Below are 13,633 nucleotides of genomic sequence, written 5' to 3' on the forward strand. Positions count from 1 at the left end.
ACCTGCGCTCTTGGTAGCTGTCTCCTGGATGGGCCACCTTGGACATGCGTTGTTGTATGTCTCCAGCCTGGTCCCCTGCTGCTCCTGATGGGACTACGGGCCCACGTTCATTCCCTCGCATCGCCTAGGGCTGTCAACAGGCCAGTACCTGGCTGGTACGAGCAGCTTCTGTAGGAGGAGTGAAAGACGAGGCTCTGGGTCATGTTGGGGGTCCACAACCACAGACACTATGAATACAACTCACTTGAGTCACAGAGAAGTTAACAAAGACAACCTGTCACTCTGTAACACTGAGCCTTCTGCTTATCCCTTGAAAAAAACCCACCCTTAAACCAGAATCATCTTTATTTGAATGCATTTACACATTCTGTTACTTTTCCATTGATTCTTTTTTTTTTTTTTCCCCAAAAAACTACAGTTTTCAACAGGAAAAATGTTTATGTTACTTTCCGATCCAGCTTCTCCCAAAACACTGGTTGGCTTGGAGCTGCACACCATTTCACATCAGTGAGTTTGTAATCTTCATGGAAAAGGGAAGTGGCTATCTTCAACTTTTCAGGAAGCCAAACCTCTCCCTCCACAAATGGAGCCTGTTCCCTCTGAAGCGAAGTAACCAGCAGCAGCCCATGTCCACATGAAAACGAAGGGGGGCTGACAACAGAAATACAGTAATTCCTCCTGACAAATTCATTAATTGACACGTAGTTCCCATGGAAACAGTGAGGTTGTTCTGAGAGGTACTCATGTTAAATAGTTAGACGGCAAAGTTGGACCTTCATTAATTTTAAGGAACTACATGGAGTCCTTCACCTAGAGACTAAAGCATCTCCAAAAAATAGCTTCTATCTTCACCCTAAATGTCCAAAAGACAACCAACAATGAAAAACTGTGCTTTGCAAGTGAGGTGAATCTTTCTGCTATGAAAGGATTGAAATACTCTCTAACATTTACACAGCTAGAGCTAAACTGGGAGGGCATGGCAGAGGGTCAACCTGGCAAGCACCTGGTGGGAGCTGACTTCGTAAAATGGGCTCTGTATTCCTGAAAGCTCAGCAGCAGAATTTTCCTGTAAATACACAAACAGGCATTGGATTTTTCCTTCAAGAAAATGGCAGTGAAATCAGAAGGAAAACCCATGGCAAAAAAGGCTACTTTCCAGGAAAACAGACATGTGAAAATATAGTCACAGCTCAGCCTCATTTTCTGTGTTGAGACCTAAACCAGAAAAAGGCCGAGCGCCTTGCGTTAACTACTTCCTGGGAAATTAAGGCCTATTTTTAGTGCATATAGGATTTTGCTTTCTGTATATGTTGTTTCTCTGATATATGTTTTTCCCCATTCAGCTTTCCTATCTGTCCAAGGTGGTTTATAGACACTAGTGATTCAGGTGGTATAGCCAGACAAATAACAGAGTTATTATCTTTATGAAACACAGATCTCTTTGTAATAAATGTACCTTGTAGCTTGATTTACAGCAAAATCCTCCTCCTCTTACTTCCCTGATGAGACCTACTTAAGTCAGTGAGACTAGTCATGATGATAAGATAATTAAGTTTTTAGTACAACTCTGGTTAGTGAGCAGAATGCAGTTCTGAAATAATGAATTTACTAGCTCCAGTCTAATATTCAAAAGGTGTTGATGATTTTGGTATTATTCTTAGTGCGCCCAGAGAAAAGTACCTTTTACATTAAAGCTGTAAACCCTGTAAAGGACAAAATTCAAATCACCTTTTAAATTAAAGAATTGCTTTTAGAACGGCAAAGTTGAAGTTCAGCCAGCATAGCAGTGACACCTGCAAACTGACAGTCAAAGCCCCCTACATTAAAATGGAAAGATTTGCATGAATGTGTTCTAAAATGACAGGAGACAGCAATGGGAGCTTCTAAGCAAGTTAGACTAAAATTTTAAGAGTGAAATGCCTAAAAATAGGCCGCTGAATGCATAGTTAGGCACCTATATAGATGCTGCTTGATTTTCAGTTGTTCTGATCACCCAGAGCTCCCATTAACTTCAGGAGCAACTGTGGATACTCAGCTGTTCTAGAAATCAAGCCACCTTTATTCAAGGGTCTAAATATGGATGTCTGTACCCAAGTTTGGGGCAAAAAAATACCAAAAAAAAAAAGACTTTTTTTGCTACAGAGACATTTTATAAAAGAAAGTAATAGCCAAGTTTCGTTTTCTCAGGTTACAATGCTTGAAACTGAATCAACATAACAATTAATAGTGCAACACGTCTGTGGCAGAAGATTTTGTCTGAGGTGAGTGGAAAGCTATTCCAAGATCTGTAGTTCTTAATTAGCAATCTGAAACATTCCATAGATATTTCATATTCTGTGACTGCAAAGTGTTACCAGGCCACCTAAATCTTTTTCATAGTATTTCAGTGTTGCCATTAATAAGCTTTTCAGGCTAGTCTGAGGAAGACTTTGCAAGATTAACTTTGCAAATCTGTAAGTATTAACTATTTAACCATTTCAGAATTACCATTTTTTCTGCTTTTGGATCAAGTACAACCAGCAGACTTGAGCATATTTTTAAATACTATAAAATATGAAGAAGGGAGAATTAGGTCTTTAATTCTATCATATGCACTTGGTTGTCAGAAGACTTCTGAATGCTGTTTGCTTAAAGACCTCTTTTGTAAAAGTAATCCTGAGTTGATTTTGTGTCTAAGCCATTGCCAGGTCATGCTGACGTGCGTAAGAGCCAGTCACGTGATAGAAAATCTGCAAGAAAAAAAGAAAATTTATGATGGAATTATATACGACTATAAATCTGAAACTGTCAAGGAAGTAACAAATTAAAGGCATGCCAGATGAAGATGATGGATATTTGTTTGTGTATGTGTGGGTGCGTGCATAAAATATGATGTAATATACCTTTATAGCCTTGTTTATAGGATCTGAACTACGGGCTCTTGCTGCTTTGCTTGGAAAAAAAGTAAGAAGCAAAGACTCTTGTTGCTTTTAACTAAGCTTTCAAAAAAAGCCAGGTAGAAGACAATGCTTTACGCTCACTGTAATCTGATTTTGACAATTTCAGTATTCTTTTGTGATATTCAAAGTATCCCAAATTGCTTACGCTTTTATATGGCTTGTTTCAAACTATTCTTTTACCTGTCCTGTCCTGGAGGTGGGGGAGTGCTCTCCCCATTTTCTACGTTTGTTTGGGTCTTTTTAAATATCTGTTTGTTTCATTGAATATAATGATTGGGACGTTTTATCTTACGTGTCTTTAGATGGCACAGCATAGCAGAGTTTTAGTCATGACTGGGGCATTTCTGCAATCCCTGGCAGATAACAGGATGCCAACCTTAAAAAATCAGAAGAAATCGTGCGACACAATCGCTGGCTGTGTTGCAAGACTCAGCAGCAATGGCAGTGGCAACAAGAAAGCTCATGCTGCTGTGTCATAACCAGGGACATAATTTTAGGTCAAGAGTGAGGCAGAGGCAGCCTGGCAATGAAGCAAGCCAGTATTTTTCTCATTGCAGGAGTGAGCCAGGGGTTTTCAACCGTCATGAATATTCACCTGACATCTCTCAGCTGTTCTATATTTCTTAAGACATGTCAGTATTTCAGTTACTAGGAAAGGTGGGAAAGGGAACAGACTGGTGCTTTTTTTCTCCACTAAATCCCCTACATCTCATGTTCTCCCACCAGCAGCAACAGCACGAGGACTCTCAGACTTTTTTCTTTGTTAAAGCTAATATCACCTCATCTCCTGGGCTTAATGAACATGGGAGTGAAGTTCAGCAGCCCTAGTGGTTTAGTAGTTCCTATGACACCACACTGTACCCTCCGGGGCTGATACCCTGCGTCACTGAGGTAGATCACGGGTAGATAGGTCAGAACCCTTCTTCCCACCAGGAACTACACATTGCCACTGCACCTCATACACTCTTTGTCTGCCAGGAAACACAGCGACCAGCCTGTGTCACTGCACAGAAATAAAAGCAATTAGAAAAATGAGGCTTTGTAGGAGTCAATTGCTTTTTTCCCCCCAGAAAATAATCAATATGTAAAACCTTCTCTACCGGCAGTACCACATGTAGGATGAGATGTGACTTTCTTCACAGCATGAAAATACATTGTGAACAGTTGTGACCCAGTGACACAAAGGGTCTCTGAGATATTCTGAGGGTCAGCTGAACTGGGAACAGCTAGGAGTGCAGGGGAGCGCACTACCACACATTTGCAAAAGTCTCCATAGAGTCACACCACATCGCAAACCTGGCCAAGGCAATCGCCAGCTGCTGGAATACCAGAGTCCCAGATGTCTGTAATAACAGGCCAAATTTAAAGAAATACTGGGCTGGAAGTGAACCTGTCATTAATAATGAATTAGATGTATGTTCTATTATCTTTTAAACAGCACCAAAAAGCACATTCTGCAAAAACAGTAAGCCAGCACATTTAGAAAGATTACTTTTTCTCTCCACCAAGCTGAAAACGATTAACAACTAACCTGTTTCTCAATGTCTTCCAGCAAACTACTGGCACCCAGGCGAAAGAGCTCTGGTGTTAGCCATTCCACTCCCAGTTCCTCCTTCACCAGCATAAGCCAAGTAATAGCGTCTTTTGCTGTCCGAATGCCCCCAGCAGGTTTAAATCCAACCTTTATAGAGAAAAAAAAGAAGTGCAACACACATTTTCATTCATCAGCAACCCTAGAAGAGCAATCAGCATTTGTACACCTGCAGTCTCAAAGTGCCTGTGGTGTATGTAACAACTCTACTCAGTAAGTATCTGACTCCACGCAGTATAAACTCTGGATGAGTGCTGAGAGCTATCAAGCCTCAACCATCACTGCAAAAGGTAACATTTTCCTCCTAAGGGACCACAACTGAGGGAGTAACACTTCTGACCCCAGTGCACTTTCTCAGCAGCTGGGTTTGAGGTCTAATGGGAGTACTTTGCATAAGGACATGTCAGGCCAAGGGACTGAGGCAGGACCTGGAATATCTGCGTACCACCTACTGCCCATGTCACAATCTAATTCCAAATATATAACAACAAACATACATGCAATAACATAACACCAAAGATGCTGAAATAAAGCACGAGGCAGCTGACTCATATGGGAAGCAGTGGGAGATGGCTGTGATTTATGAAAAGCCTGTACACCACAGTTGTACATTATTGGGTTATACATGATTCAAACCTACCAGAGGGTTAATTTTCACTAAAATTTTACAAATGGGAATTAAATTGGGTCTGTCTTTACCGAAATTTGAAAGTTTTGTGCTTCACAGGAACTGCAAAACTTCTCTGCCACATGCTGGATAAGCTTTCAGTCACTTGATGTGAGATACATGTCATATTTGGTCAGGTGAACTGCCACGTATGTAGAGGTACACACATCAAAAAAACCTGCCTTGGAGGCAAAGCACATCTTGAATCCCATGAACGACCTGCTGTGCAGAGCCAGCACTGAGGTGACTTGGCATGCACCCCTAATGCCAGTCTTTTGGTTACGTGCCATTTAAACGCATCTCAATCTGAGACAGAGCTTGTGAGACGCAGCTATCAAATCCCTCATCAAAAATTTCGTCACCTGCATTAGCCAAAATGTTGGCCTGCAGCAGCTTATTAAGCTCTTGAAAAACAAGGAGAATTAGGAAAAAGTGTTTGTGCATCAAAAAAAAAAATATTAAATTTGAACAATCTTTACGGCAGCACATGATTCTTTCTACATTTCCCTCATTGCCTTCCTGTCAGCCCCCTTCCGCAACAATTATCATTCTGATTTCTGTACATACATTCCTGAAACCTCACTGCATTGAGGATTTCTTTGTAACTTACGGATGTAATACTGGAATCAAAAAGTATCTGTTTTTAAATGTGTTTGGTAATTTTTTTTACAGTGATTTCAGGACAAGCAAACACAGAATAAATCCTTCTCTCACACTAAAGCATTGTGATAACAGCATATTTCCAACAAGATTGTAAAGAACAATAACTGAAAAAGCTTGATAAATCCAAAACACGAAGACTGTATTTTTGTGGATGGACGGATGGATGCATGAGTGTATGCATACATCTGTTAACATTACATTTCCAAAAGGAATTTAAACGACAGCAACTGGAAAAGTATCTTCTAGACAAAAAATTAAAATGGTGGGAATGTGTTTTCCCTCAGGAAGTGGAATTCTAATGAAATTCAAATTTAGGTTTCTTCCTAGAAATATTACAGCTCTTTGAGATAATCTGTGGCAAAACCAAGTAAAATAGAGTTAATAAGAGAATTAAAAACACCATGCAGAATTCCTTTCCCTTTTAGCAAATTCTGAAAGCTCTTTTCTTTGCAAAAAAGCTGACAAAGACAAGCCTGTCCTCTCCTCCATTTACCAGCTTTCCAAACGGCACATCTGACTGCCACAAAAATGCAGAAAGGAAGGGGGGTTGGAATTTAATTCAAGAGCAGTACAAAGTCCAGCTACCACTTTCCTGCTGTTTCACAGCATTTCATTATTTTGCTTAATAAGTTCATCTCCTCAAGAATTTTCTCTTCACCTTATATTATTAAAAGTAATAAGTTTTTCTGGATTGGGGGTTTTCCCAACAGAAAAACCAATTTATGTATGTCCTTCAATAATGACAGGAAAAGATTATTTCCCATTATATTGCACACTTTTCATATCACCACCACAGCTTATCATTCAATAAATGTTACTCTGCAACTTGTTCCTTTCCTCGAAGAAGTTTAATTTCTGTATTAACCTGTTTTTCCCAGCCAACGCCTTGCTAGAAAGCATCCCTACAGCAGCAAAATTAGTTTGTTAAAGAAACCATTTAGAAATCTCTTGTCACCGATAATATTGTCTTCAGTTAATAAAAGCACATAAAGTCAGTTTACATCTAATTCACTGACACACACATGCACACAGACATAAGCACTCATTCTTAATAACACATTTTATACCATGAATGCATCCTTTTAAAGCAAAAGGTGAATTTAACATTTATATCCAATTATAGGTACAAAGCTGTGTTAATGCAGCAGAGCCCAATCTCTGGCACACAGCTCGCGTAAGCAGCGCTGGTGCCAAGGTGAGTCACCTGGCCCCAGGGACCTGCCTCGGGTTGGCAGCAGCGATGATGCTCCCGCAGCAGGAAGACTATCGGAGCTGCTCCAGTTGTTGTGTGTCAGAGAGATGCAGGCTGGGGAAGGGAGGAGTGAGGACAGCCCAGGGATCCACACTGGCCTCATCTAGATGACTACAGAGAGCAGACGGACACGTCTAACCTACTGTCACATGCTCCTCAAGCTCCAACAGCCCCTGAAGCCACCTCAGCCCCTATCCCGCTGCTCATCCCACGTCCTAACACCATACCCCTGCAGAAGGGATAGAAGGGGTGAGCTGGAGATGATGGAAGAGCGACCCAGAAATGGGGAGAGGGTCTTAGCTAGAGATACGGTTATCTTTCCCGAGGCTGCAGGTGAGGACAAAGCCCACTGCTGAACACCAGCACCAGATCTAATTGGCAGCCGCCACTTGCCCATGGAAAAAGGAGGGGAGAGACGGCTTAAGCCTTCCTGGATAACCTCTGCTTTCTCACTGCTTCAGCGCAAGGATGGATGCATGGATAGTTCATCACTGGCTCTGCCATACGCTTCCCCCTGCTCCTTGCCTCCACTGACTTCACTTGACAATGACCTGATGGATAAACGTGTACCAGGACACAATGTTCTTCTGGCCCCTGTCCCTCTCTCTCTCCCTCCATCCCAGATAACAGGATCCAACTGGATCTGCCCTCTTGCCCCCTTGGAAAGCCCCTCTGGGCAAGGGAGGAAAAAGCAGAATTTATCCCTTGGGTTGCCAGAACAAAGCCAAAACATACAGTTGTGTACACTGGACAGGTTCTCAATGGCTATAAATTTGTATAGCTCCACTGAGGTTTACGGGAGTATGCCAGTCACTGTCAGCTTCATATTTACCCTGTTATTAATGGAAATGACCATTTAAATACCTTAAAGGGTGAAACAAAACCCAAACCCAAACGCAGCAGGGGATGCATCAAGATTGCACGAGCTTTTATGGAACGAAGTGACAGGTATTCAAGGGAGTAAAGCCAAAAGCTTTCTTTTACTTCTAAAAAAAGTATACAAATATCAGCAAATCAAATGAGGAATACAAGACAGAAGTCACACGACCCATTGCTCTCAGAGCCACAGAAGCTAATGTATGTGGATTTTTATGTTCTGCATTTTGAAACTATTACAGCCTTATTTCCTTCTCAGTGAGCCTGTTTGGTTAATTTTTATAAAGGTAGTGAGAATTACCTTGTTGCCAGTTTGCCAGTAGAATTCTTTAATGGCTCGCATCATGACTACTCCAACTGGAAAGGTCGCGTTTTCCACCTCCTTTCCTGTAGACGTCTTTATAAAATCAGAACCTGAAAGGAAGCAGAAAGTTTTATGGTAGTTTTAGAACAAGAGCCACTCTGCACATTCATAGTTCACACCATCCAAAGACGTCCTCATGTTTCACAGCAACTATGAAGCATTCCTTTACACGTACGTCCCTGTGGTGCCGGTGCTAAGCTTGCTCTGGTTCGAGACTAGAGCAGGAGGATAATCCCACCCGGTTTCAGAGCAAGACAGACATCTCAGTGGCTAAATGAACATCCCAGCTCTTAATTCTTTGCTCTAGCTATCAGACTAACAATCTCTTCAGGACAGTCCAATATAACACATGTTCCTGTACGGACACTGAATATACGTGTATATATACATTAATAGGAATGTGTCTGACTAACTACAACAATGGAAATTATTTCCTCTGAAAAATTTTGCATATAAATCAACATTTTAGTATTTACACAAGGATCTTCCTGAATAGAAACAATTTTCATCATTTTCTTTAATTTAACTTTGCATCTATTTAGTCTCACATTTGACAGACTAGTATTGCATCTCCCGCAGCTATTTAAAGTGAAAGGAAAGAAATCCCACGTGTACTTATGAAACCAGCTGTGTAATATTGTAAACAGCGGAAAAACTCCCTTCTCATGCATTTTGTGATTGCAACATTGCAAATTACTATACTTAAAGGACGGTCTGATACAATGCAGTAGAAAAGGTCAAAACATCTGTGTTATTTGAAGAAGCAGAAGTTATCCTTGGCCTATTTTTTTCTGGTCTTTCACTTCTGAACAATATTCCCCACTGCCTGTCCTGAATACTTGTGCATTCTTGCTGTTCTGGGTTGGCTTAAAAAAAATCCTGCAGCACAATATAACAAAAAGCTAAGAAACTAACAAAAAAAAAATTGCCTGCAGTGTATGAACCTTCATTGACACAATACAATGACAAAACTTCTTTAATTGCATTAGGGCGCACTTCATCCCTGGGAACCTACTTCTTAGAAAAGGTGTACTGTGGGATCATTAATTATCAAAAGTAATCGGGAGAAGAGGAGGAATAATTCAAACATCGTGTAGTAGTGCATCATCCACTTAAGTCAATTGGCACTGCATCTGCTTCCACTTCAAATTTGGCTTAGGGTCCATTTTGTCTCTTATTTGAATGATGATGCCTCTACAACATCCCCTAGAGTAAGCCGGGAAGTTTCACTACTGGCTCAAGCCAAAGAGTTGCCTAGACTACATTTTGACGGTGCACTGCGGCACACTCCAGAGACTTCCTGACGAAGGTTGGCAGGCAGCTAGGTCTCAGCCTGGTAGGAAGTTAAGACAAAGCCAGGCATGTCTCTGCATCCCGTGATTTAAACTTAATCGAACGGTTTCACTAACACTGTGTCTCATAAGACCACGGTTTTCTCTGTAGGCTTCCTGTCTAGGCACTAACTCAGCCCGTTGGTGATTAAATTGCACCCTCCTATGACAATTCCCACTCTAAAGAGAAACAGTTATTTGTGAAAAAAGTTCTAACTCCAGAGAAAAGTGCGATGAACAAAAGAGGCAATTAACAGTTGATTGAGCTTTGCAAAGAACGGAGGACATATGAGAGACAATTGAGCTACATATTTCAGAGCTAATCCCTTCCAGAGAGACACTATGGACATCTGATAGTCACATTAAAACAAGTAACAGTGGAAGTGAAACTTCAACAGCACCAAATTATATTTTTAATTTCCCTTTCGAAATGTAGCACTTAAAGTCCTTCAGCGCAATACTTTTCATTTTTTCTAGTATAAGGTAAGTCAAAGCTTTTATAAGTCTTATAATTACAAGTCTCTATGGTACAGTTTCATTAAAAACTTTCATTAAACAACAGCTGCCCTTGTATATGGTCTTCTAATCAATTTGGTCAAACAGAATGACTTCTAATCAGCTGTTGATAAAAATAGAAGATGAAATTTTAATTCTAATAGATTAACCACAAACTCAAGATAGTCTTCAAAATCCATCTAGCTCTATTCTCCAGTGGATTTAACGACTATTCAGCAACTCATTACTAAATAGAACAAGATGAACATTTTCCAGTTCATTAAAGAAATGTACTATGTATTTTTGCATTGTCCTCATGATTCGTTACAGGGAGTCTTAATTACAAGATAATGGATAATGGTTATTAAATGCAGACTCCAGTAATGAAGCTCTATTCATTTGCGAGCCTCAGAGACTGCAAAGAGGGGAAAATAAAATTACTAGCTTCAAAAGATTAACGGATCAAATTATTATTCAATTTTGAAAATCTCATTCAGACTTCATAGAAACAAGAAGAGATTAAAAACTAGTATTAGTACAAAAGTAGTGCATTTATATATTTATTTTTAAATAATATCTTAAGGCTATTACCAGAATAATCAGCTTTAGATGTGATTATTAGACAAACATACAGCCAATTTAGTAGCATCCTCTAACAATGAAAACAATACATTTTTATTTCCTGAACAAATTCTATTTATGACACAAGAGCTTACTAGCAGGATTGCATGCAGCCCCTTGCAGAAGACAGAAGATGCACGCTAGCAGAGAGCACCACAATGGGAGGTGCTATTAATGTTTGGATTTCAGGAGTGAGAAGGGGGATTTTAAAAATCAACCACTGCCGCAAAAAGCACCTCATTAAGTAGACTTTATGCCAGCCTTGTAATAATAAGGCAGTTTCACCAAGTCTATTTCTTATTCAAGTTTTCAAAAACAAGTCTAAGGAACAAAGTTCAGCAGGAGTTTCGTCTGGAAATTTAAGTGATGATTTAGAAATGAGATTTGTAACCCATCATCCCATCTTCCTTTGAATGTATACACTCAAAAAATCAAGGCTAATGTTAAAATACAACTTGCGTGGCTTTTCCCTTCCTTAGGGTAGGTTACCTGATTCCATGAAACATTAAATCAAAGACCTAAAAATATTAGTTCTTCAGGGTAGATTTCTAGGCCCAGTGAGCCTGGAAAAGGCCGCACTTCCTACTCTTTTCCAATGCATAACCACAACAGTACATTGCCTTTCCAGGCAGCCAGTCATGTAAGACTCATTGACTCACTAACGAGAGGAGACATCAAAGCCTTTTTGAAACACAGCAGCATTCGACGCCTGTTTCAGGTGGGCTTGCTGCCAACCTAGTAACCCACCTGCGCGTGATCCATTACAGCACCACAGCCTGGCAAGCACAAACTGCATCGGCTTACTTTAACCAGAGACGGAAATCTGAATAAACCTTAAGAAACGTGAACGGTGCCCCAGCCTCTGTTTGAGAGGCTCTCTCTGGTTGACAGCAAACGAGCTCTCGGCGTGGCGGGGAGCCAGACCACTTGGGCTGCAGTCACACGTCTTGTGAACTCAGGAAGAGTATTTTAAGATATTAAATCCCCTCTTCTCTTGCGCTTTCACCCCCCACGCACACACGACCCTCAGCCACTGCACTCCACCAAAGACCACTCAAAATAAGTCAGCTGAATGTGCACACGCTAAAAAGAAAATTATTGTCTTCATAGTGTGTTGCCTAAGTCCATACCTAGAGGTCAGGATGAAGTCCATTATACTATTTCTGTTCTAGATACTGACACCCCCTTATTTATGGTAAGAGCAGAGGTATACATAAGTGAGTGACTTGCCCAAGGGCTCTCAGCAAGCATTTGGCAGGGCAGGGATTGAACACCCTGGTTTTCTGAAGGCCAGAAGAGCTGCCATGACTGGCCCACCCTACTGCTATCCCCTACATCATCTTGAAATGCTACAAAGCTTCCCAGTCCACGTAACACTGAAGCAGAGCATGAGAACTGGAGAACCTTATTTAGATGACAGCATCCAGCAAACACACTCTGGTTCTATAATTAAGCAATAAGGAATAATAAGCAGTATAGCAATCGTGGAGTAATCACAACCTTTTGGTTGTGAAGTGCTTCAAATGCCCTTGGGGAATGATTATCTCCTGATAAGTACAGACTTTGTGTTGTTGCCTTACTCTTAATAAAGAACAAAGATGCGTCTGGCAGTTTTAAACAATAGTTTAGAGAGAGCTGCTTGCAGAGGGACAATTATGCCCTGCTACTTTGTGAGTACTTGCAATGAGCACAAATATATCTTGGTTGCTGCAACTCAGATATAACAATATGCGGCGACATAGGGTGAACACATACCCTTCCAAGACTTCTAGGACTGGTGTCAAAAAGAGGCATGCTGCTGAGGGGACCTGCAAAAGCCCCTGCTGTTTATCCTGACAGGTAGCAATGATAAAATAGTACATTATCAAATGTGCATAAAGTCCCATTAGCAAGTCATCTTTCTATTTTATGAGTACCTAAAATAAGGGTCTTAAGATTCACAGACAATTAGCCTGACAAGGGGTGACCAGGTTACCAACCCTCTGAAAAGAAGAGGTAAGGGCAAGAAATAAAAGGCTAATGTAGTAGCTAATTCTTGTCAGTTGAGTCACTGTAATTGTCCACTTACATGTCCTTATCCTACTCCGGTGGCAAGACAAAATACATTCCCTGCTAGCTTAACTTTGCTGCTGAGGAGGAGAAGAGAACACAAAGCTGTGACAACTCGCTTTAGCAGTAGCTCACCAAGTAGCTTTAACTCCATCACTCATGGCTATACTGCCAGACCACTTGGTTAGGTGCCTACGCATGTTTCCACATGCCTGCGTCTAAGCCACCGTTTTGAAAAATGCTAGCTTATGACTTGGTCTTCTGTGAACTGCCTATTTTTTGCCATTCTTTTTGGAAAAGTGCCTGCACAGAGCAGAGGAAAAAACCCACCACATCATAAGCCTCCATGTTTAATGTCTGTTTACAAATACGACAACCTTTCTAACGACCCATCCTATCATCTCAGCTTGGTTTTCAAGACTCAGAATGGATGCTTCCTTTCTTGTACATCACCTCCAGTAATAGGCATTTTGCAGGCCAAACGACGCCCGTAGGAACACTTAGGCATGCACACGAAGGGACAAATTATTAAGTCCATACTTATGCAAAATGCCCTGTAGATGATGTCTGAAAGAATTCAGCATTGCTGAATTATGCATAGCTCGCTAATGCACTATAATAGTGTCTACCACAGGTCTCCATGGAATACTATTACTTAATTAGCATTAGTTTCTTGTGTGTTCATTTAAAATGTGTTTCTTTAGAAGGTTCAACAGAAAGATCCATATCACCTTCTGTTACTCGGCTTTATAGCACAGGCTCTTGCTACTTTAAGAACATTCCTT

General features: G+C 40.8%; 1 protein-coding gene across 3 annotated transcripts in view; it reads right to left on the reverse strand.

The window, feature by feature from the left end:
• Positions 1-344: 344 nt before the first annotated feature.
• The window catches only part of DERA (deoxyribose-phosphate aldolase), a 56,157-nt gene continuing 42,868 nt past the window's right edge, over positions 345-13,633 (reverse strand). For all 3 annotated transcript variants that reach the window (XM_063358673.1, XM_063358689.1, XM_063358681.1), the window contains exons 7-9: positions 8,290-8,402; positions 4,471-4,620; positions 345-2,729 (exon numbers count right to left, since the gene is read on the reverse strand). In XM_063358673.1, the coding sequence (XP_063214743.1) occupies positions 2,673-2,729; positions 4,471-4,620; positions 8,290-8,402 (320 nt within the window). In that variant the 3' untranslated portion in view covers positions 345-2,672. The remainder of the gene's footprint in view (positions 2,730-4,470; positions 4,621-8,289; positions 8,403-13,633) is intronic.

The sequence above is a fragment of the Chroicocephalus ridibundus genome, chromosome 1 (genome assembly GCF_963924245.1).
Source record: "Chroicocephalus ridibundus chromosome 1, bChrRid1.1, whole genome shotgun sequence".
NCBI lineage: Eukaryota > Metazoa > Chordata > Aves > Charadriiformes > Laridae > Chroicocephalus > Chroicocephalus ridibundus.